At 37.5% G+C, this 24503-nt stretch overlaps 1 protein-coding gene across 4 annotated transcripts in view; it reads left to right on the forward strand.

Moving 5' to 3' along the window:
• The window catches only part of SLIT2 (slit guidance ligand 2), a 379008-nt gene that overhangs the window by 331717 nt on the left and 22788 nt on the right, over positions 1-24503 (forward strand). For all 4 annotated transcript variants that reach the window (XM_003826819.6, XM_063603740.1, XM_003826821.6 and 1 more), the window contains 3 exons: positions 15790-15883; positions 22067-22204; positions 22789-23029. In XM_003826819.6, coding sequence (XP_003826867.4) covers positions 15790-15883; positions 22067-22204; positions 22789-23029 — 473 coding nt within the window. The remainder of the gene's footprint in view (positions 1-15789; positions 15884-22066; positions 22205-22788; positions 23030-24503) is intronic.

Genomic DNA, 24503 nt, shown 5'->3' on the forward strand with positions numbered 1-24503 from the left:
GCTCCCAAAATACATCAGGGCCCAAGAACGTGAGTCATAGAATTATTTTATTTATTTATTTATTTATTTATTTATTTATTTATTTATTGAGATGGAGTCTCACTCTGTCGCCCAGGCTGGAGTGCAGTGGCGCGATCTCGGCTCACTGCAAGCTCCACCTCCCAGGTTCACGCCATTCTCCTGCCTCAGCCTCCCGAGTAGCTGGGACTACAGGCGTCCGCCACCATGCTTGGCTAATTTTTTGTATTTTTAGTAGAGACAGGATTTCACCGTGTTAGCCAGGATGGTCTCGATCTCCTGACCTCATGATTCACCTGCCTCAATCTCCCCAAGTGCTGGGATTACAGGTGTGAGCCACCACACCTGGCCTGAGTCATAGAATTATTAGAGTGATAGCCATGTCTGGGAAATCATCATGGAATATTTATGAAATGTTATCTTAAAGACCTAGAGTTTTAACTAATTACATTGGATTTTTAATTATTCAGCTTACCAAAAGTCTTCAAGTACCAGATGCTGGCACAGTGTCCTAAAAGGAACACAATGTGTGCTTGTCTTGATAGCTCCAGTTGTATCTGAAGCATTTGCAGTTGGATTATGAGGATAATAAGGAAGTTATAGACTGGGCGCAGTGGCTTACGCCTGCAATCCCAGCATTTTGGGAGGCCGAGGCAGGTGGATCCTTTGAGCCCAGGAGTTTGAGACCAGCCTGGGAAACATGGTGAAACCCTGTCTCTACTAAAAATACAAAAATGAGCAGGGCGTTGCGGCACAAGCTTGTAGTCCCAGCCACTTGGGAGGCTGAAGCAGGAGAATCGCTTGAACCTAGGAGGCAGAGGTTGCAGTGAGCCGAGATTGTGCCAGCGCACTGCAGCCTGGGCAAGAGAGTGAGACTCGCTTTCAAATAAAAAAAAAAAAACAAAAAACAAAGGTTATTATATAGCAGGTCTCTCTGTCTTCTCTTGCTATGGGCTTCATTTCCTCTGTTGCATTGTTTGGATGATTTACTGTGTTTGCTGACTTACTCTTACAGTGTGCAGAGTTAAGTTGAAAACCATGAAAACAAATGGTTTCATATTTTAGAATGTAACAGTATAACATGTGCTATTCTCTGTGGATTAATGCATCTAATACCTTCCTGGGTCAAATGGCATCTTTTCTCTTTACAAGTACTAAGCAATTGGTGGCCTGGGTCAGGGATGTCTAAGGTCTGAGTCTATCTCAGAAACATAATAGCAATTATTCCATCACAGGAATATGTCCTTAAATTGTTGTGTATACTCTTAGAAACAATCTTGGCAGTACAAGTGTTTTAAATCGCCATGTGGTTTCATGTGTTGACTAAATTTCATGCTTATGTTTATAAAAGCTCCCTTTTATTTCCAAGAATTTGCTGCTGACTGAATTTGCTTTTAAAAGCAGTCAAATCATTCTCTATATTTTCAATTCAAAACTTAATTGGAAATAGAATTTCCATTTTTTTCTAGCACCTGGGGGAATTGTCTTAAATAAAAAGAATGTATATCATTAGTCGATACATTGTTAATTTAAAAGAACTCTGTAGTTTATGTGAACAACACAAAGGTGGGCAAAAACTTCTATGAAACAATGATAAACCACTTATTCAACGATATGCACCTTGTAAGTAGAGGCCCAGATGCAAACCCATGTCTCATTGGCCCCAAAGCATGCACTTTGAGGTGGGGGCCTCTGCTGGAGCCTGTCCCTTCTGCCTTGCTGCCTCCTTCCAGGCACGGCTTCTTTTCTATCTCACAATAGTTTATTTCTCATTCATGATTTATGCCAAACAAGCTTTCCTTCTGCTCTCCTGCTGTCTCTTCAGCTCGCTATGCACAATTGTCCTTATGTAAGGAAAGCTGTACCCACAAAATTCAAGTGCAGCCAAGCCGTCTATTTTATCTAGATAGGAAAAAAGCACCGAATGAATGCCTGTACAATTAATGAATAAATTCCCCCTGAGAACTAGGCTACCTTTTATCCCATAAGGCAGGTGGTTAGTTTGCGTAGGTAAGGGGAAAAGTTCGGGTTTCTCTTCCTGGCACGAATATTTATAAACTCTGGGACACCTCCCAGTCTTTTATTTTTCTTCTGTGAAAGAGGAATAATGATATCTGTCATTTAATTCACATAGACATTTGAGAGTAACATGTAACTATGTATCGGAAAACACTTTGAATTGGTAAATGTCTATACTCTGGAAATATCGAAGGCTGCCCTGTAAGACAGGTTTAAATTTTGCATCATTTAATTCCAGCCATCATCACTACAGTGACATGGTCCAGATATATTTGATGCCATTCCTCATGGCAGAAGAATTCTTATGGGAATTCTTTATTCAATTTTTTATAAAGAAAATTACCTAAGGCAAATTATGTATAGAATGGAAATTTCTCTCCCCATATTGTTCAGTATTGTCTGTCTTTATTATTATTGTTTTTAATTTTACTTTGCATGCTCACTTCATATAGAAAGATTTTATTTAGGGATAGGTCTTTGGTCCTCTTTGCCCCCATACACTACTTTGAAACATAAAGAAATACACAATGCTGAAGAGCTCTTGGATTTGGCTGAGTTGGATTTGTAGATTTTGTGTATATTTTTAGATTTTCATGATCTCTTAGTAACAGTGACTTCTGTTTTTAATTCTGCTTCGAGATGTGTAAGGTCTTTATATCAAGGTCGTTATAGTCGCGGACACACTTGTGAGCCTCAAATAAGGGAAACGTAAGTTGCCGTCTGTTTTTACTAGAGAGAATACTTTGGCAGCCTAATGATACTATGTGGTTTGTATTCATCCTCCAACCTTTCAAAACTTTCTTAAATGCAGTTTAATCTCAAAAAAAGTTTTAAAGATCTTGTTTGCTCTTTAGTTAATAGGCAGTGCCCATTGAGCCCAGAACAACAATTTAGCCTAAGCAAGTCTTATTCAATCTAATTTGAATTTATTTATTTTGAAAACTGAGTTAAATATTTTCTGAAGTTTCAGTAGCTGCTGGAATTGGCTATGTTATTTAGCCTCAGTGTTCCAATAAGGAAGTGCTGAAAAACACTTCATTTTCTGTTTGTTTATTTGGAGAGGTAAGTTTTTTTTTTTCATTTAAAAATATACCAGATGCTTATTGAGAAAATATCTTATGCAGGACACCATGCTAAGTATTGAAAGTGATACAAAAATCCATAAGACAATACCCTGATCTACTGAGCAAAAACTCTTTGGCTTTGATTCTTTACTGCAAGATCAGATCAGTTCAAATATTTCTCAGTACATAACCATCACTTCTCACATCCCAAGAACATTAATAATATAATATAGCTACTTTACTAGTTTGTAAGTAAAGAAAAACACTCCTTCTGAATATGAACACTGACCAATCTCCCGGACAGACTCAAGCAACTCATTTCATACCACTTAGAAAACAAAAATAGGAACCAAAAACTGATTTTCCTTCTTTGAAATGTCTTAACACCTACGTTTATAGCATATTTTCTTGAACCTTCCTATTTTGAATTATGATAAACTTTTATCTCACAGGGTTTCTCTATGGCAGCGTTCCCATTATGTACGTGTCCCATTTTGCACCTATTGCACACAAAGATCACATCTGTTAATGGCTAATGTATCTTACTGGGCATCTGCCTGTGTTACTGTGTTGTGGTGCCTGGGATTATAACCTTGAGTATGTAACAAATAGGGCCTGCCTGGTTTAGCAAAAGAGGAGAAAATATACATACTTTTCTTTCAGGTCCAACTTAATGAAGCTGCCCTGTGATGACTCCCATAATCTCATCAGCTATATCCACCCTGTGCTATAGATCATCAGTCTCTCTGCCACACTGCATGGTCTGTAGGAGGAGAGAGAATGTTTCTGTTTCTATAAATAAAGAACAAATGGGAAATGTATACTTTCTAAAATCAGAATTGGATCGAATTTATAAAATTTGGTAATGATAAACATTCAGGTCCATTCATCTTAACCTTCCTCAAACATTCCACTTAAGTGCTGACAAGTGCAATTTCTTGATAATGGAGCTCATAGTCTCTCCATCCTCCATTGGAATGGTAATTGTTAGGCATAAAAATACAGTAGGGAAATCTGGAAATGAACAGTCTACCCATATCATCCAGCCTGCAAGGGCACACCTCGGGCTCACATCTCAGAACACAAATCTGCTATCAGTTTTTCAATTCTCTCTTGGCTTCCTTACATTGTTCTTTATGTGATCTGGGTCTCCATTAACATTTAAAAAGCATTTGCCTGCAAGAAGCAATCAAATAAGTGCTATCTTTCCTATTTTTTTATCCAGCACCTAGTTTGTGCCACTTTACTAGCGAATGCAATGGGAATGGAGAAATACAAAAATATAAATATAAAGGTATACCATGCCCTCAAGTAGTGTACTTTTAAGAAATTAAATCATATTTTTTATCTGTTAGGTTGCTTATTTTGATATCTTCCCTTGCTGAGTTAATTCAAAGAGAATAAAATTAGTACATTTATTCAAATCTTTCTTGAGTTTGACTGATTACATTTAACCCTAGAATTCTGGTGCAGTTATTCAGATTGCCACCCTAAATTTCTCCTTCATTATTATCAATATTAATAATTATTTCTTATAAAAAACAGTTTGTTACAAGTTACAGTAGGAATAAAAATGGGCTGCAATATCAGCTCCAGTACCCTCGCCACCTCTTTCGTACATCTATGATATCCAGAATGGACTCAGATTTTTATCTATTTCAAAGAGAGAAGAAGCTAATCTAGTTACATTAGCAGAAGGTAGCAACAGTAGCAAGAGTTATGTGTGCCAGCAACACCATGTACTGCTATCTAAAATTATTTTGTTGTAGACATGCCCAATTTGAATTTAAAAAGCTAACTTTGGGGAAAATTAAAGAGAGATACTCAACATCCATTTAGTGTAAAACAAATTAATATTTTTAACAGTGATTTGAGTTGGAAAATTTCAGAAATCTTAATCTGGGAAAAAAATGATCCACTTTTTTGATAAGCAGGCGTCCACCTTTTTGATAAGCAGGCTTTGAGGACTAAATAAGCCTAGATGAGACATCCCATTGCCCAGATTTCTTGGTAGATAGAAAGAAATTAATAGTCCAGCCAAGGCGGACACAGTAGCTCATGCCTATAATCCTGGCACTTTGGGAGGCCGAGGCAGGTGGATCACGAGGTCAGGAGTTTGAGACCAGCCTTGCCAATATGGTGAAACCTTGTCTCTACTAAAAATACAGAAAAAAAAAATCCGCTGGGCGTGGTGGTGCGTGCCTGTAATCCCAGCTACTCAGGAGGCTGAGGCAGGAGAATTACTCAAACCCAGGAGGCAGAGGTTACACTGAGCTGAGATTGCACCACTGCACTTTAGCCTGGGTGACAGAGCAAGACTCCGTCTAGGGAAAAAAAAAAAAAAATAGCCCAGCCAACAATTCTTCAGAACTTTCCTGTCTGTAATTAACACAGCTTATTTAGCGAAGAGAACAAATCTCTTTGGGATAATAATGTATTTCAGAACTGTATAATATAGTTTTTAATAATAATTAAAAATTTCATTCAGCCCAGTTTCTAGGCCGGGATGCTACCCATATGTCAGTCATTAAGGAAACTTAACGGACAGTAGGAAATTAGATGTTGATCTTATTTCTCTAAATTTTCCATATGGGAACTTCTCCAGGGTAAAGCTTTGTCATACTCATCCTTCAATCATTTGCTAGATCTAGCACAAAAAATTTCTCCCAAGATGTGTAATGAAAATTACACTAAAGCAGCTTTTGTTGGCGAAATAAAAAAACCTCACTCTGAGAGAGTACATGTAAACTAATTATATTATCAGTAAATTTATTTTTAAACTATTCTTACTCATTTCGGGAAACATTTATTGTTAACTCTCATGGACCATATACTATCTTCATTATTCATTCATTTGTCAAAAAATTACTATAGTTAAGAAATTTCAATAATGCTTAATGAGTTAAAGCAGTATTTTTTAAAGAAAAAGTACATTTAAGAAATTTGACAGTATGTACAGGAAATGTAAATCAACTCAAATATTCTCCAAATATATATATAATATATATATTTAATATAATATATATCATATATAATATATTATATATGATTTATATATATTATATATTATGTATATATTATATATATATATATATATTATATATATATATATATATATAATATATATATATATATTTGAGACCGTGTCTGGCCTAGGCTGGAGTGCAGTGGCATGATCTCAGCTCACTGCAACCTCCGCCTCTCAGGTTCAAGCGATTCTGTTGCCTCAGCCTCCCAAGTAGCTGGGATTACAGATGTGCACCACCATGCCCAGTTATTTTTTGTATTTTTAGTAGAGACAGGGTTTCACCATGTTGACCTCAGGTGATCCACGCACCTTGGTCTCCTGTAGTGCTAGGATTACAGGCATGAGCCACTGTGCCCGGTTGATATAATGTAAAGTAATAAAACACTTTCAGGATTATTTTTATACTTAATGATAGTATATATATATTATGTGTGTGTGTGTGTGTGTGTGTATGCACATAAGTAGTTAATAATTGCAGCTGTTAAAGTTCAAGATCATCTGCAAACTTACCATAAAGCTGATGGCACAGGCATTCGACTCACTTTCTCTTCTTCAAGACACAGTAGTCTATGATTCTCTTGCCTTTGCCGTCTCTAAGACCTTGAAGAGGAGAATTGTTGTTATTATTTGGATAGCCTGTCCTGCAAGCTCTAACTGCTAACACCAGCTCCCCTCCAACAGAGGAGTAAGTGATGATTGGTCCAAGTCAAGCACAACTCACAGTGCTTTGCAGAGAGACATCTGGCCACAGCAGCAAATGTAGAGCTAATCTACACTACTGTGCTCCACTTACATCTTGACTCTCTTGAAGCATGGGGAGCCTTGTCATGGAGCACTCCTTCTCCTTTGTGCACCGCTTATTACAGACTGACTGTTGGAGAAGCTCATAGTCCTAAAAGAAAACTTGAGACAAAGGAGAGGACAGCTAGATGAAATAAAATGAGAGGAAAGAGACGTAAAAATGAAAAAAGAAAAAAAAAAAAGAAAAAGAAAAAGGAAGAAATAGTGGCGTAAGTTGAAAGTTTTATTCCCCTCTGTAAACTTCCAGTGATTTGGAATTTACTACCTGTATTGTTTTGCTAGGGCTGCCATAACAAATTACTGCAAACTGGAGGCTTAAATAACAGAGTTTTATTGTCTTACAGTTCTGGAGGCTAGAGGTCTGAAATCAAGGTGTTGATTCCTGCCAAGGATTGTGAGGGAAATGTCTCTTCCAGGCCTGTCTAGTTGGCTTCTCCCTGTTTTTCATATCATCTTCCCTCTATGCCTGTCTTTCTTGGTATCCAGGTTTCCCTTTTTGATAACACAAGCCGTATTGGATTAGGGCCTATCCTAATGACTTTATTTTAACTTGATTTCCTCAGTAAAAACTCTATCTCAAAATAAGGTCACAACCTGGGGTACTAGAGGACTCAAACATATTTTGTTTTGAGGGGCACAATTTAATCCTCAACACCACATCACTGTATTTTAAACTCTGTTTGCACCAGAAAACCTGGTCTTCTTCCACTGTTCTCCATGTCACCGAAAGGTAATTCCCAATATATGTACCCAAATCATAGACATTCTAGACAACTCCCTCTCTCTCTTTCCCCCATGCTTATTCAGTCCATCACAAAGTCCCATCTGTTTTGCTTCCTAAACACTACTTTGGGCCATGTATATCTCCACCCCACCCCTACCCTGTACAAGTGGTCACCTCTCATGTGCACTTGTATCCCCACTTATGCAATCTGCCGTCCTCCACTGGAGACAGAGTTCTCTCTCTCTCTCTCTTTCTTTCTTTCCAGAATTTCGCTCTTCATTGCCCAGGCTAGAGTAGTGCAGTGGTGCAATCTCTGCTCACTGCAACCTCCACCTCCCGGGTTCAAGCAATTCTCCTGTCTCAGCCTCCCAAATAGCTGGGATTATAGGCACCCACTACCACACCTGGGTAATTTTTGTATTTTTAGTAGAGACGAGGTTTCACCATCTTGGCCAGGCTGATCTCAAACTCCTGACCTCAGGTGATCTGCTCGCCTTGGCCTCCCAAAGTGCTGGGATTACAGGCGTGAGCCACTGTGCCCGGCCAGAGTGCTCTTTTCAAAGTGCAGATGTCATCTGGCCATGCCCCGACTCAAAACTTTTCAGTGGGAGCCCATTATTCATAGAATGAAGACCTTCGACCCTGTGGCCCAGCCAGCCTCTGGGGCTCCTCTGGCACCATGTTTTCCCGGGCTCACTCCCCATCTCTTAGGGCTCCTGTTCTTCATGCTGCCTCCTGCAGAAGCCTCTGTCAGAGCTCTTCATTCTCCACTTCACCCTTGCCTCCGAGTCTCACCTCTTCAGAAGAATCTCTCCTGTCCTTCTTCAGAGGAAACAGTCCCTTTCTAGAGCCCCATAAAATGTTCCTGCTTAGCATTCAGCACAGAGGCAATTTTATGCATATAGTAGTCCCCTGGTTATCTGCGGGTGATATGTTCCAAGACCCTCAGTAGATGCCTGAAACCACAAATAGTACTGAAGCCAGTTGCTATCAATCAGAACATGTTTCTGTTCATGTCTTTCAACCCACACACTGAATCCCTCTTCATCCCAAGTAAGCCCTTAGCATGCATGGTGGCTGTAACTTTTGCAGTTTGAGGTATGACAGCAAAACTAGTATGAATTTCTTTTTTCCTTGTTCACAACTTTGCAGAGATAGGAGATTCATTTTTGCTGTAGATCTTAGCAACCTCAGTGTACAATTTTTCTCTCTTTCCTTATTAAGTTAAGAACTTTTACCTTTTCACTTAAAGGAAGCACTTGACAGTTTCTCTTGGGCTCGTCCAAATTACCAACATCACTACTCTTGCACTTTGGGGCCATTATTAAGTAAAATAAGGTTTCCTTGAACAGGATGACTGTGATACCACGACAATGGATTTGATAACTGAGATGGCTCATAAGTGACTGATGGGCAAGAGGCTTCTTCAGCCAGATACCCTGGATAGAGATAATTTACATGCTGGGTGTGATGGAGCAGAATGGAACAAGATTTCACCAAGCTACTCAGAACTCATGCAATTCAAGACTTACGAATTGTTTATTTCTGGAATTTTCCATTTAATATGTTTTGGCCGCTGTTAACAGTGGGGAACTGAAACCACAGAAAACAAAACTGCCGATAAAGGGGGACTACTTTACTTGGGAAATTACTGAATTAATATCTTTCTCCTCCTCCTCTCATACATAAACTCTGTGGAAATAGGAATAGTTTGTTGTTGTTGTTGTTGTTGTTTACCATTATACTTCTAGCATTGGTAGAGGTCCCCATTCATAGTTGGGACTCAAAATATATGATGATGTTAAAAATCTGATTTGCTGTTTTAATTATTTGAAAAAGCTATAGGCAGATCATTCTGTAAGTATCAGGGAAGAGCTTTGTAGAATAGTTCTAAAACTATTTCAGTAAGTATGGTAACAAATTTAAACAAAAAGATAACTTAAGATACTAGGAAGGAAGTAGAAATGAAGGCAATAGGAAGGGCCCCTTTGTGTTAAACATGGAAGGAGCATTAAAAACAGTTAGGTTCAGGCCGGGCACAGTGGCTCACGCCTGTAATCCCAAGACTTTGGGAGGCTGAGGTGGGTGGATCACAGGGTCAAGAGATGAGACCATCCTGGCCAACATGGTGACACCTCATCTCTACTAAAAGTACAAAATTTAGCTGGGCATGGTGGTGCGCACCTGTAGTCCCAGCTACTGGGGAGGCTGAGACAGGAGAATCATTTGAACCCAGGAGGCAGAGGTTGCAGTGAGCCAAGATCATGCCACTGCACTCCAGCCTGGGCGACAGAGTGAGACTCCGTCACAAAAATAATAATAATAATAATAATAATAAAATAAAAAATTAAAAAAATGTTAGGTTAATAGATCTAAAATGAAGCAGAAGGTAAGGCCAAACTCCAGGTATTATTTCTCATAAAAACCATCAATGTGCATTGAGGTTTCTTCCTCAGTGCAATAATACTCACAATATCAGTACCACAGGGGGCTCTGAACATATGCTGGCACTTTATTTTTACCACTGAATGAAGTAATGTTATTTTGTACAGCTAAGTGTGATACTCCCTCTGGTAACTTGCTGTCTGCATGATCCATATCTTCAGAAGCATTTTCCTTTTTATTGAAAAAAAGGGATTTTTTAGAGCCACAGTTAACCTTACACATCTCTAATTCCAGAGCCTCAGTTTACAGATGAAGAACTGAGGCTGAGAACAATAAAATAGTTCTGCAACCAGTCAACTCTCGCATATTGCATACAACTGTAGAAGGCCATCCTAGACAATAATACAACTAACCAAATGTCATTTTCCCCAATAAGAACAGTTACTTCCTGAGGTCTCTTTATGCTGATTCACTCTTCACTCCAGAGTATTATCAACTCTGATGATCCAGGTTTTTACTGTTCCACCTAGAAGGTGACCCATAACATTTATCATCCAAATCAAGGTAGTTATGTGAGTGCCCAGGCACACTATTGACAATTACGTTGGGACAACGGGTATAAACCAGGACGGTTGTACAAGCAAGAATGAATGGGCACATTACCACTCCATGAAATTTTTCAGAAGAAACACATTCACAGATATTCAGTAAGTAGCATTTTATCTCCTCTTCAAGAGTGAGTCTGAAAAATCATTCCCATTTAGAAGAGTGGGTATCACTTTTGGCATGCTCTTTCACAAGTTGTAATAGTGTTACTGTAGAACTTGGTCATTTCTTGTCCTGTTGTGTCCCATATATAACCGACAGACAAAATCAGGAAGAGGTGATCTAAGAAATAGATAAAACTCTATACCTGTAATCCCAGCACTTTGGGAGGCCAAGGTGGGAGGATCAGTTGAGGTCAGGAGTTCGAGACCAGCATGCCCAACATGGTGAAACCCCGTCTCTACTTAAAACACAAAAATTAGCTGGGCATGGTGGCACGTGCCTGTAATCCCAGCTACTCAGGAGGCTGAGGCAGGAGAATCACTTGAGCCTGGGAGGCAGAGGTTACAGTGAGCCAGGATCACGACACTGCACTCCAGCCTGACTGACAGAGCAAGACTCTATCTCAAAAAAACAAAACAAAACAAAACAAAACAAAAACCTCTGTGTCAAAAAGATTCCTCTGTTTACAACATGTAGCGCTTTTTCTTAAGAAAGTTCTGGCATTCGCAGATATTGGTTACCAGCAATATTTATTACCAGTTACAGTAGATCATTTACTAACCTCTCCTATCCTGAAGAGGTAACCATAGACCCCCTGATTGACCACTCTTTGTTTTCTCGCCAAAACATACACAACCAACATATATACATACACTCAGAATGCTTCAACCTCTTATCAACAAGAGATGAAAACTAGAATCATAAGGAAAATTAATTTGCTCATCTGATCAAAAGTGAAATCACAAATGCCAGGCAATGACTGTGTTCCACACTATTGGGAAATTTTAAGGGCCCATGGCTGAAAATAAATAAATAGGATTTCCTGGGATTTAGAGGAATGGGTCGAAGCCAGATCATGGAGTCAAGGCTTGCCTAGGCTCCTATCTCTTGAGAGGCTCATGGGCACCAACATTTAACCTATATTCAACCACATTGCCCCAAACCACTCCAATGGATTGACTTATCTTTCTTGATGTCAGTTTAAACATATTAAGACCTGCTTATAGGGTAATCATTTACAACACTAACTCTGTATAGTCGAATAAAGAATATTTCCAGTTTTCCTTTCTGTCACCTCACACTTTATCATCTCTGAAAGGGAGGCAGCCATTGATAATATTATCTCAGGACCTGGGCCATCACAAAAGCAAACTCAATTCCCCTATTTTTTATTATTTTTCCACTAACTCAGTACTAGCTCTGACTGCACTTAAAATAAAAACCAAGTAAAAATGGCATCATGTCCTCACAATACTATGAGGTTTGGGGGAACTTTTCAATATTGGTAACTAAAAATACATTAGCTGACTAATGTTAGTCATTTTATCTCTATTCTTCCTGGAAAACCAGTGCAGCTTTTAGCTGTCTAATTTCCTCTTACTGGTTGAGAAGTAGATATGCAGGCCAGTATTCATCTAAGGAGCTTGCTAAGTTTCCCTTCTTATATTGAGCTCCTGAATCTCGCCACTGTTGCACTCTTTTGAAAGCGGTCCTTCCCTCAGGTATAGCAGAATCCAATATAATTAAGGAAAATTAAAGAAACAGTCCAATGAAAACATTCATGTTAATATTTAGTCAGGGAAAATTCACAGTAATGTTTAAAGAGAATAGCATAAGCTATGTTATTACTAATCATGAGTGAGTAATTAAGCAAAAAATTACACTAATCTCTAAAGGCTAGAATGAAATCTGAGTTGACTACAGGTCAACAAGATAGAGCTCTTGCCTTAAAAAGCATGATTCCTCCTTTTAATAACTATTATTTGAGTATGTCAGCATACCACACTCTGGAAAAAACACAAAAGCAAATGTGGCAAGAATTCTACTCTTAGTGATTTTACAGTCGAGAAAAGAGAGTCAGATAAACACCAGTAATATAAAATGCACACATAACAGTGCAACCCTAAAACCTTACCTTATATGCTTGTAATGAATATTAAGTGACTGCATATTTATACAGTGTTTAAAACTGTTTAGCATACAATAGTAAGCATGATATAAATGCTCATTAAGTAAACAAATGTATACCATATATATGTCATAAGATAGGCATAGTCAAACACGATATAAAATTAGAGATAGAGAAGAAATAGTTGAAAAGATCTGGCATGATTCCATAAAGAAGGGAACATATAATGGATGAGAAAAGTGACAACAGAATTGTGAAAGGATGTTATTAAAGCAAAAGGAGAAACCATTAGCCCCGTCATGGAGTTGAAATAAATTCAGGAAATAGTAAACAGACCCAGGTGATATGAATGTCGGGTGGAACATTGGTCTTTAAAGCAAGTTAGGCAGTAATTGGATGCAGAAAATGTTTTTGTAATATTTGTTAGCATTATAATGTCCGGTGATAATAAAGAAAATCAAATCTTTTTTTTTTTTTTTTTTTTTGACTGCTCTTGTCACCCAGACCGGAGTGCAGTGGCACAATCTCGGCTCATTGCAACCTCCGCCTCCCAGGTTCAAGCAATTTTCCTGCCTCAGCCTCCTGAGTAGCTGGGATTACAGGCCCCCGCCACCACACCCAGCTAATTTTTGTATTTTTAGTAGAGACAGGGTTTCACCATGTTGGCCAGGCTGGTCTCGAACTCCTGACCTCAGGCAATCCGCCCTCCTCAGCCTCCTAAGTACGGGGATTACAGGCATGAGCCACCGTGCCTGGCCAAAAATCAAATCATTTTTGAAGTCGTCAACCTATCTTACTAAGGTCAGGTGTATAGCTATGTAATGGTCACAAAGAAGTATCATATACAATCTCAATAATGATTATTGCTATTTTGCTACTCTTAGAGAGATAAGGAATACTTGACATTGATGTAGTTTTTTATGTTCAAGTTGGCATGCTTAATCTTAAAGCTGTTGATTAGAGATTTAACAATCTGGTTAGCTAACAGTTTCTTGGAACTTTGTCCTTGTTCACTCCTTTACATTATCAACTCTGTGGAGTAATTCCTTTTAGACAAGGGTCAACTCTCAGTTTTATTTTTTTAGAGATGAAATTATCTGTCTCTGTTCTTTCCCTAGCTCAAGACTTTCTCTGCTGGTAGATTAAGAACTGATTAGGAGCAGAGTCCATTACATTCATCCTTGTAGCTCCAGCCTCTAGCACAACATCATGTAGTAAATCCTTATGGACTGTGACTTAGATTGGATGAATTGGGTTGGATTGTATCAGAGTAAATAAAGAATAAAACATTTCCCTTTATTATAATTTTAAAACAGTTTCTTATTTAGGCATAAAGTGAAAAGTACATAAAATGACATTTATTATGTATCTCAAATGGTCCTTCTTTACTATCAGTTTTTACAAACTGTCTTGGATAGATACTACTATAAACAGCCTATATCTCCATCAGATAGATTTGGTTAGAAACAAAGTGATTTCATCATAGTAGGCTGATAAAATATGATGAATGCATTTCATCAAGGTATCCAACTTAGAGTAATACTATTTGAAATCGCAAGCCTTTAAATAAAACCTGTTTAAAAATAGTTCATCATGCATATGTTGCTAAAAATCTTTTGTATCCCAGAAAACTTATAGAAGCAATATATGAGACTTAAAGTGCAATTAGTTCTTTTTAAGAGACAGATAAAAACTAAAATCATACACCAGATTGATGTAATAACTAGATGAATACATTTATTAATTTGCATCACGGGAAAAGACTCTTGAAGTCTAAATAATATGCCACATTTAGTTGTCAAGCAATGATTTCCACCAACTAGCAGTGTATTATTTTAAAAGGATCATCTTGTAACAAAGGGGTGCTGTTACAAGGTGCACAAGCCTGAAATTTTAACCGATGCTGTTACAAATGACAGTTTTAGTAGTTTCCTGGAAATGAATAGCTGCCTATAGATGTGTCACTTTATTTGTCCATTTATTGCATATAAAACAATTGGAAAGTAGGAGTAAAGTAGAAAAGGTAAAAATAAAATGTATTATGTAAGTTAATATATATTATGTATATGAATACCTTTCCAGTCACCTTAATACTTTATGCCACAATTGGGAAAGTCTTCTAAATGAAAATTACATTTGGTCTAATGTATCTGAAACAATAACCATGTTATTTTTATCAGAAGAAATTTTCTAAAGAAATTATCAGTCATGTGATTCAACAAAGAGTACCTAGAATCTGCGTGGTTATGCCTTCAGCTCTCATTTGTTGATAGAAGTTCTATTTCATGAGTTAGCTGACTTTCATGGAAAAAATATATGTTCCCTGTCTCTGGATTGAGTCTCCTTTTACTTTTTTCTTTACATGTCAGAGGATGTGGCTCTAAGAAGTTTTCTGTTGAGCTGCGGCAATGATCCATAAGAAGAAAACCAAGTGTTTTTCTTTTAGACTTTTAAGACCAGAGACTATGAAGATTTGAGAATATTTTTTTCAAACATAAAACTATAGAATAAGCCAGGCATAAAAGGGTACATATGGAATGATTTCATTTATGTCAAGCTCAAAAACAGTCACAGCTAGCCTATGGTCTTGTCATGATAGTGATCCTCTTTGCAGGGACCGGGGGGAAGGCTTCTGGGGTGCTGGTACATGGTGTGTTTCTAGATGTGGGTGCTGGTGACCTGAGTGGGTTCAGTTTGTGAATAATCATTAGCAATTTATTCATCCTTTGGGTCTATGCTATATATCAAGAAAAAAAATCCAAAATAACGCCATTGAAAAGCATTCAGATTTCCTTTTCCTAATTCCCATAGTATATTCTGAAGGTGCTCATATTAGTCACAGATCACAGTAGTCCTGTTGTCCAAAATCACAACACTACTTAGCCGCAGACCCAGAATTGGATAATGGACCACCTGGTTCCATGCCTTGTGGCTTTTGTTTTGGGTTTTTTGCTTTGTTTTGTTTTAAATCACAAGCTGCCCTAACCTCTAAGACCCATGACAATGACACAGTCTGCTGGCAGGAAGCCTGTTGACCTTTTTCTATGAGCTAACACTGTTTGCCCTGTTGCAGGTGAGTTGTGTGAGGAGAAGCTGGACTTCTGTGCCCAGGACCTGAACCCCTGCCAGCATGACTCAAAGTGCATCCTAACTCCAAAGGGATTCAAGTAAGTCAAAAGCTACCTTTTTGCTCACAGTCAGGGTAGGGGACCCATTATTTTAGGAGCCCTTCTCCTCCTTCATCCTTAGGTTCACACCTCTGCTCAGGATTAAAGGGACCTATTCACTAGTATCAGTGACATTTTTTAAATGTCAATATACAATATGGACTTTTTTTTTTTTTTTTTTGAGATGCAGTCTCGCCCTGTTGCCCAGCTGGAGTGCAGTGGCGCAATCTCGGCTCACTGCAACCTCCGCCTCCCGGGTTCACGCCATTCTCCTGCCTCAGCCTCCCAAGTAGCTGGGACTACAGGCGCCCGCCACCACGTCCGGCTAATTTTTTGTATTTTTAGTAGAGACGGGGTTTCACCGTGTTAGCCAGGATGGTCTTGATCTCCTGACCTCATGATCCGCCCGCCTCGGCCTCCCAAAGTGCTGGGATTACAGGCGTGAGCCACCGCGCCCAGCCCCGGACTTTTTGTTTAGTACACTAAAGAAAAATGAAAAGGTGTTTCCTTTTCATCCATGATTTTTTTTTGTGAAGTCACCTAAGGCAATGAGCAGCCTTTGAAAATGCTTGCTTAAATTTATTTGAAGGCCCAACCGGTGACATTTGTAATGTCTTCTATGTGTTTCATTGTCTGAAGGTAAGTCTGTGGTAAAATAGAGAATTTGACTTTAATGTAATTGAAGATGTTACGGTCTGAAACAATAATTGGACTATCCAAGGTGAGAAAGATAGAGTGACCATATATCTCAGGCTGCCCCAGGGAGTCCCAGGCTATGCCTGTGATGATCACTGTAGTTATTGATAGTGTCTCTTCCAACTTAAATATTTTTTGCATGGGGTGACAAAGCATTATAATCCCGCTAAGGGTACTCCCTTAAGTGAACACAGAACTTCAAAAATCACTTCCTTTTTCCTCCCCAGCAATATTCCTGAAATATGTTTGCTATCAAATTATGTGATTTCTTTGCCACCATCCTGTAATATTTTAAGGGTCTTTCAACAGCAACTTCTCTTTTTAGAGCTGGCAGTAGTTTAGAGATAATCTAGTCTTCATTTAAACATGAGGAAACCATGGCCCAGAGAGGTTAGTTGACTGTCCAGAGATCTTGAGGTTATTTATTGGCAGAGCTAGAGCTAGGATTTATACTTATCAGTTGGGTGATTTTTCTACTATGTGTTACCTATAAGAAATTTTATAGTTTATTAACATTACAGTTGGTATTGTATAGCAAATAGGCTGGATTCTTAGGAATTACACAGTCAGGTACAGGGGTTGAGCTGTGCTTTCATCAGACAGCTAGCAAATAGCATTATTTGTTCCTTCAAGCAATATTTATTGAGTGCCTGCCATGGCCACAGCACGTGGTAATAATACCATCTTACGATTTTGTAGTCCTTTATAGCTATTCACCTTCACTTAATTCATCTTCTTAGAGAAATGACCCAAGCTCAATTGCCATAGAATTCAGAGAATTAACAATTACACAGGTCGGGATGAATTTTATAAGAGAAGATGGAATTTGAGCTGGATTGCTAAGATATTTGTACTTACCGAACAGATCATCAGATATTTTAAGTCAGGTGGGAGAGTGGGGTCAGAATCGCCAGATCCCCACTGCTTTTCAAATATCAATCTAAATTAAATATTTATTCTCAAACTTTCTTTTGACAATGTGCTTTTGCTTTAATTTGGTTTAAAATCCAAAAATGTAGAATATGTAGGTACAGTTGTAGCACCTGCTAATTCCCTACAATGTCTTTTTGAAAAAGGAAAGAATAAATTTGATTCTATTTTGCATTATATTTTAGTTTACAACCCTAGGCAAAAACCCAGTGTTATTCCATTTTCACTTTATACAAAACTTAACATTATATTTTATTCAACCAAACACTGTAGGTAAGTTGTTTTTAGTCTTCATATCAATGATGCGCTCACAATTTAATTTGGCAAATTGAAAACACATCACTTACATAATAAATATCATTTCTTAGAGAAATTAGCTAGTAAGGAAAGTTTTCCAGAACTGCTCATCTGCTGAACAGACGTCACAGTACTTTGTGCATTGTAAGTGTAAGATAAAGTATTAGTAAGACTTAAATTGAAACTATTAGAAAGTGAATTTGTCTGCAAAAAGACTAGTCCTTAATTAAATATCTCCTCTCGCTATCAAATAAATTAGACCCTCTTAAAAGTGCATTTTGCTGCATTATGGACTAACTGATTTGGAAACCCACTGTTTTCCATCATAGTTTGTAAGCTCGTTTCATAGCTGTATGTATGTAGTTTAGCAGAAAACAGGTTAAGTCAGTGTGTGTGCTGTTACTCCTGACATTGTGGGAAAGGTAGTTGTGGAAAGAAAATAGACTTAAAAATCAAATGATGTGAAGCTGCTAAAGAAAATCTCTACTGACAAATGTTGTTTAGACAAGTTATGCTATGCTACTTCAACTTCATTTTCTTATTACTAAGCTAACAGAGCTGGTTTTACTTTTATTGCTTTATTATATACCTCATAAATCTCCCAAATTGCTTTGAGATATTTTTAGACTATGATATGCCATAAGCAGTATTTTCAAACATGCATCTTACATAGCCAGCTTTGGGCTTCTAAACAGTGTATTTTATATTCTTTGCTTCTTCCTCTCTCCTTGTCAGATAATAGAGTTGAAGGAATGTGATAGGTTTTATTGATAATACAAACTAAGGAATTCTTATTTAAATTTTTTCTTTCTGTTTTGAAACTCAGTCTGAGGAGCAAAAGAAAGACAAAACTGTTGGACATAATGTAACTCCAAGCTCTAATGGTCTTGAAAAATAGTATTTGGAGAGAAGGGAATATAAAATAGCTCTTAGACAGCCGTTATGGTGGATGTGTGGTTCTCTTATCTTTCACTTTGATTTCTTTTTTCAGATAAATAATTCAGAGTGTTTCAAAGCATTTCTTCTTTCTTTTCATGCTTGGCACTTCAACAGCTCTGCTCACATTAACATTGATGGAAGTTCTCTTCTCGGGCCTTGTCCATCTCTTTGAGAATGTATATGGCCACTTAGAGTCCATTTAACTTCAGACTTGTTGTTTACTTTGCTTTGCTATGATTTAGCATTAAAACCAACTGGCTGCAAAGCAAGCATGCTTATGCAGTGAGCTCATTTTATTTCTTAATTCATACATGCAGAGCTGAAAGTCTGTTTGCTACTCTTAGAGGCTATATACTCCCATTTGTTTTAATTCATCCGCTCTCCAGCAACTCTCAAATCCTGATTTAGCATTTTCAGACAAAACCTTAGGCATTCAGTAATGCCACATTCACTTGGGTGTTTTTAATTATCCTTACTTCAAATCCTAATAGCTTTGAAATAGAAAAGTGGATAATTAATACAGACTAAACCATAAAAGCTTTTATAGAATTATAAAGATGTATATAGAGAATTATTTTTAAAACCAGCAATTTATAGAACATGCATTATATATAAAAACTATACTAATTAATTTACAGATGGATGCATTTAATCTTTAAATAAACCTGTGAGGTGGAATTATATACGTGTTAAAGATGAGGAAAATAACACTTACAGAGATTAAGTAATTTAGTCAATATTATATACACTTTATGCTAAGTGAAATAAGCCAGACATAGTAAGACAAATACCGGATGATCTCACTTATATGTGGAATTTTAAAAAGTCAAACTTATAGAAAAAGAGAGTAGAAGAGTGGTTACCAGGAATTGGGGTGGGGAAAATGGGAAGATGTTGGTCAGTGGCACAAATTTTCAGTTACAAGATGAATAATAAGTTCTAGAGACCTAATATCACAGCATGGTCAATATAGTTAATACTGTATTATATACTTGAAATTTGCTCAGAGAGCAGATCTGAAATATTTTCACCACAAAAGGAAAAGGGTAACTATGGGAGGTGATGGATATGTTAATTAGCTTGACTGTGGTAATTATTTCACAATGTATGTATGTATAAAACATTACCATGTACATCTTTAAAATATAAAGATTTTATTTTTCAATTATACCTCAATAAATCTAGAATAAAATAAAGTTGATAACGTACAATTAAGAATGAAGCCGGGGTACAAACACAGTTCTGTAAAACCTGAATTCTGCAAAGCCTGAATTCTGCAGAGCTAAGTTATAGTTTTCTCATATATACACATATATACATACACTTCTACATACACAATACATGTGTGTATGTATATGTATATACACATGTACATACATATACACACACATACATACATATGTATGTGTGTGTATGTGTATATATGTACATGTGTACATATTCTGCAAAGCCTGAATTCTGCAGAGCTAAGTTATAGTTTTCTCATATATACACATATATACATACACTTCTACATACACAATACATGTGTGTATGTATATGTATATACACATGTACATACATATACACACACATACATATGTATGTGTGTATGTGTATATATGTACATGTGTACATATTCTGCAAAGCCTGAATTCTGCAGAGCTGTTATAGTTTTCTCATATATACACATATATATACATATACATACACTTCTACATACACACATACATATGTGTGTATGTATATGTATATGTATATACACATGCACATATATATACATATATACACACATATGTATGTATGTATGTGTATGTGTGTGTATACACATACATACACATGTATACACATATGTATACACATATGTGTGTGTATATACATATACGTATACATACACACATATGTATGTGTATGTAGAAGTGTATGTATATGTGTGTGTATATATATATGTGTGTATATATGAGAAAACTATGACCTAGCTCTGCAGAATTCAGCCTTTGCAGTTATGTGTATATGTATGTATATATGTATGTGTATGTGTGTCTATATATATATATAAAGTCAGTGAACCCTCTCTTAAACTCAAATCAAAAACACTCTTGGAAGCCAATATGTAAGCCTAATAAATCACAACAGGAGAGTGTTGAGGAAAAGGTGGAGGGTAGAGGGAGGCATCCAGAAGACCCCTCCTCATAGATGGCCGTACCTGTAGGGATTCTGTGGTCCCCTATAGGTCCACAATGCAGTTTGAAAACTGCAGCACGTGCCACACTGCCTTTCTTCATGCAGCTATAAAGTCCTGCATCCTTGGTATCATAACTAGAGATCCCAGTGGTCAGCACTAGAGAAGTATAGGTTTAAAGGGAGCCTGTGCAATTAATTATTCAACAGCATAGTGCAGTGGTTAGAAATACAAGCTTTCTTGTTAGATTGCTTGAGTTTGATTCCTGGCTGTGGCACTTAGAAGTTGAGTGTTTGGGGGCAAGGTACTTCACCTCTTTGTTCCTTAGTCTCCTCACCTGTAGAGTGGGCAAAGTAATACCACCAATATCACAGGACTGTGGAGAGGATTCAGTGAATCCATAGATGCCACATGGTTAGAGCAGGGCCAGAGGAAGTGCTCAGTGAATGTCAGCTGTATTGTTACTCCTGGTTCCTCACCATCAATGCAGCCAAGACCCTTTACCACCATGGTGAACAGGCTGAAAACTGTTCGTGGGATTGGCCCCGTGAATTTTCTATCAGTTCTTCTATCCTAACCCATTATGTCAGTCCCGTTCTTCTATAATGAGTATCTGGATTCATTGTGAATTAGGGTATTTAATATTAATATATTTGCTTTTCTTAAAATAATACCTTGTTCTGATGTGTCTAGTCTCTATTGTAAAATTAAAAATGTTAATCTTTTTTTAAATATGTTTAATATTTCCAGTAAATTTTACAACATAGCACTTTTATAATCTCAATGATCAAATGGATTAGGCCAAACTGAAAATATAGCGCACTGTAAGCAAACAAAGTGGGGAGAAAGAAAGGAAGGAAGAGGGAGGAGAGTGGGTGGGAGGGAGTGACCCTGCTACAATTACCCTGTTCTTATTTGGACTGTGGATGTTCACTATCATCAAGGAGATAAAATCACTATTTCTCTGGTAGATCACAGTGATAGAACATGGAACATACTGCAGAACAGTTCGATTTTGTAGGTATCCATTAATGTGGGGGCTCTATGAGCCTATTCTAAATAAGTATTTTAAAGATGGTGCCATTGTGTCTAGATAAAATGCATTGTTTACTTATTTTGGCTCAGTTGGGTTTGAAACCATTACCTGCTTGTTCCAACAGATGTGACTGCACACCAGGGTACGTAGGTGAACACTGTGACATCGATTTTGACGACTGCCAAGACAACAAGTGTAAAAACGGAGCCCACTGCACGGATGCAGTGAACGGCTATACGTGCATATGCCCCGAAGGTTACAGGTAAAAGCAGAAATGAATAAGACCTAGTGTTCAATAAGACCTAGCACAACAGGGTGACTATAGTCAGTAATAGTGTAATCGTACATTTAAAAATAACTAAAAGAGTATAACTGGATTGTTTGTAACATAAGGATAAATACTTGAGGGGATGGATACCCCATTTAACATGATGTGATTATTATGCATTACATGCCTGTATCAAAATACCTCATTTACCCCATAAATATATACACTTACTAGGTACCCACAAAAATTAAAATAAAAGAATTTTAAGACAAAAAACGTAGAACTTACAGAAGCAAAGAGTAGAATGAGGGTTACCAAAGAGGAGGACAGAGAGAGGGATGGTGTTTGGGGAGATGTTGGTCAAAGGGTACAAAGTGTCATTTAGACAGGATGAGTAAGTCTGGAATATCTATTGTACAGCACAGTGATGATTTTGTTTAATAGTTAAGAATACTTGAAAACTGGAAAAACAAGGAAGTACACATATATAATATACAGTTATGTTATACAGCTCTCAATTCAGATTGGCAATTAAGCAAAATCGTATTAACTTATTTTTTTTTCTCCTTATTCTTCAGTGGCTTGTTCTGTGAGTTTTCTCCACCCATGGTCCTCCCTCGTACCAGCCCGTGTGATAATTTTGATTGTCAGAATGGAGCTCAGTGTATCGTCAGAATAAATGAGCCAATATGTCAGTGTTTGCCTGGCTATCAGGGAGAAAAGTGTGAAAAATTGGTCAGTGTGAATTTTATAAACAAAGAGTCTTATCTTCAGATTCCTTCAGCCAAGGTTCGGCCTCAGACGAACATAACACTTCAGGTAAGAGATCTCTCTCTATGGAGAGATGATCGGATCTTAAAATTCAGCTTCAGAGAATAAACATTTGTGGTAGCTTCTGAATGATTGATAGTATGTCTTAAATAGACAGTTAAAAACAGAAAATGCTCCTTGTGTGGACAGCGTTAGTAATTTTTCTCTTCAACATTTGTATTTTCAAGACAAAATGAAAAACAAATATTTTTATTCATTACTTGATAAGCAGACAGTAAAAAAAAATATGTCTCTTTGTTTTGTGCTCAGACAAAAACATTTGATTCATTTGCTTTTATGGCTCTGCAGTTCAGCCTCTGCATGGGGGAGGCTTTTCTTAGGAAATCTGCAGCTAGGAAGGGTGCAGGCGAGAAAGAACACCTGGATTCAACCACCAGCACCTTTTTTTTTGTTTGGTTTTTTTTTTTTTTTTTTTTTTAGACAGAGTCTTGCTCTGTTGCCCAGGCTGGAGTTCAGTGGCGTGATCTCAGCTCACTACAACCTCTGTCTCCCAGGCTCAAGCGATTCTCCTGCCTCAGCCTCCCGAGTAGCTGGGACAACAAGCATGTGCCACTATGTCTGGCTAATTTTTTTGTATTTTTGATAGAGACAGGGTTTCACCATGTTGGCCAGGACGGTCTCGAACTCCTAACCTCATGTGATCTACCCACCTCGGCCTCCCGAAGTGCTGGGATTACAGGCGTGAGCCACTGCGCTCAGCCAACCAGCACCTTTTAACTCTTCACCCAGAACTTTGAAGAATTGACATGAAATTAACAAACTCAAATTTTAAGTCTTTCCACCAACTCACTGTATACCTTTAAGCAAGTCATTCAGATCCCTATGGAAGAAGCTGCACTAGATTAAAGATAATAAATATAGTGTACATGGGGCAAATTATGTCTACATATTTGTTTTATCTGATAAGCAAAATCATTTAATATATTTTTAATTCAAATGACTTTAGCCAGTTTCGTGTAGACACCACCCCTTTTTTGGTTTACCCTGATACTCTAGTGAGGGACAGGGGATCCTTTTGAAGTCAGGAAGAAGAGAATCCTGGAAGGCATGATTCTCTACCTTCCAGTGTTTGCCCCACCAAATTGTTATGAGAACCGCACAGTGATGTTGGGGCTCAAGTCTTAACTTACCTAATTAATCCTTTAAAAGCCAAAATGGGCCAAAGAGCAGGATAAAAACAAAGATTTCCCCCTACACGTGGCATAACTGTGAAGAATTTGTTGTTTTTAAATATGGGATATAAAAATCCGTCTTTGACAATGTAGTCATTTTTCACAGATGCTATAAATAAAGCTTATAACAGGAGCAAAAGGAGCAGTTTAGCGAAAATCTCCAGCAAAGGAAGTTCTAAGCACATCCAACATGTTTACTTGAGGATTTCTTATTGTTCTTTTTAAGTTTCTTTATGGATTTATTTGCAACAAAGCAATTTAAGAACAAGTCACCTTTCAAGGAATAATTT

The sequence above is a fragment of the Pan paniscus genome, chromosome 3 (genome assembly GCF_029289425.2).
Source record: "Pan paniscus chromosome 3, NHGRI_mPanPan1-v2.0_pri, whole genome shotgun sequence".
Classification (NCBI taxonomy): domain Eukaryota; kingdom Metazoa; phylum Chordata; class Mammalia; order Primates; family Hominidae; genus Pan; species Pan paniscus.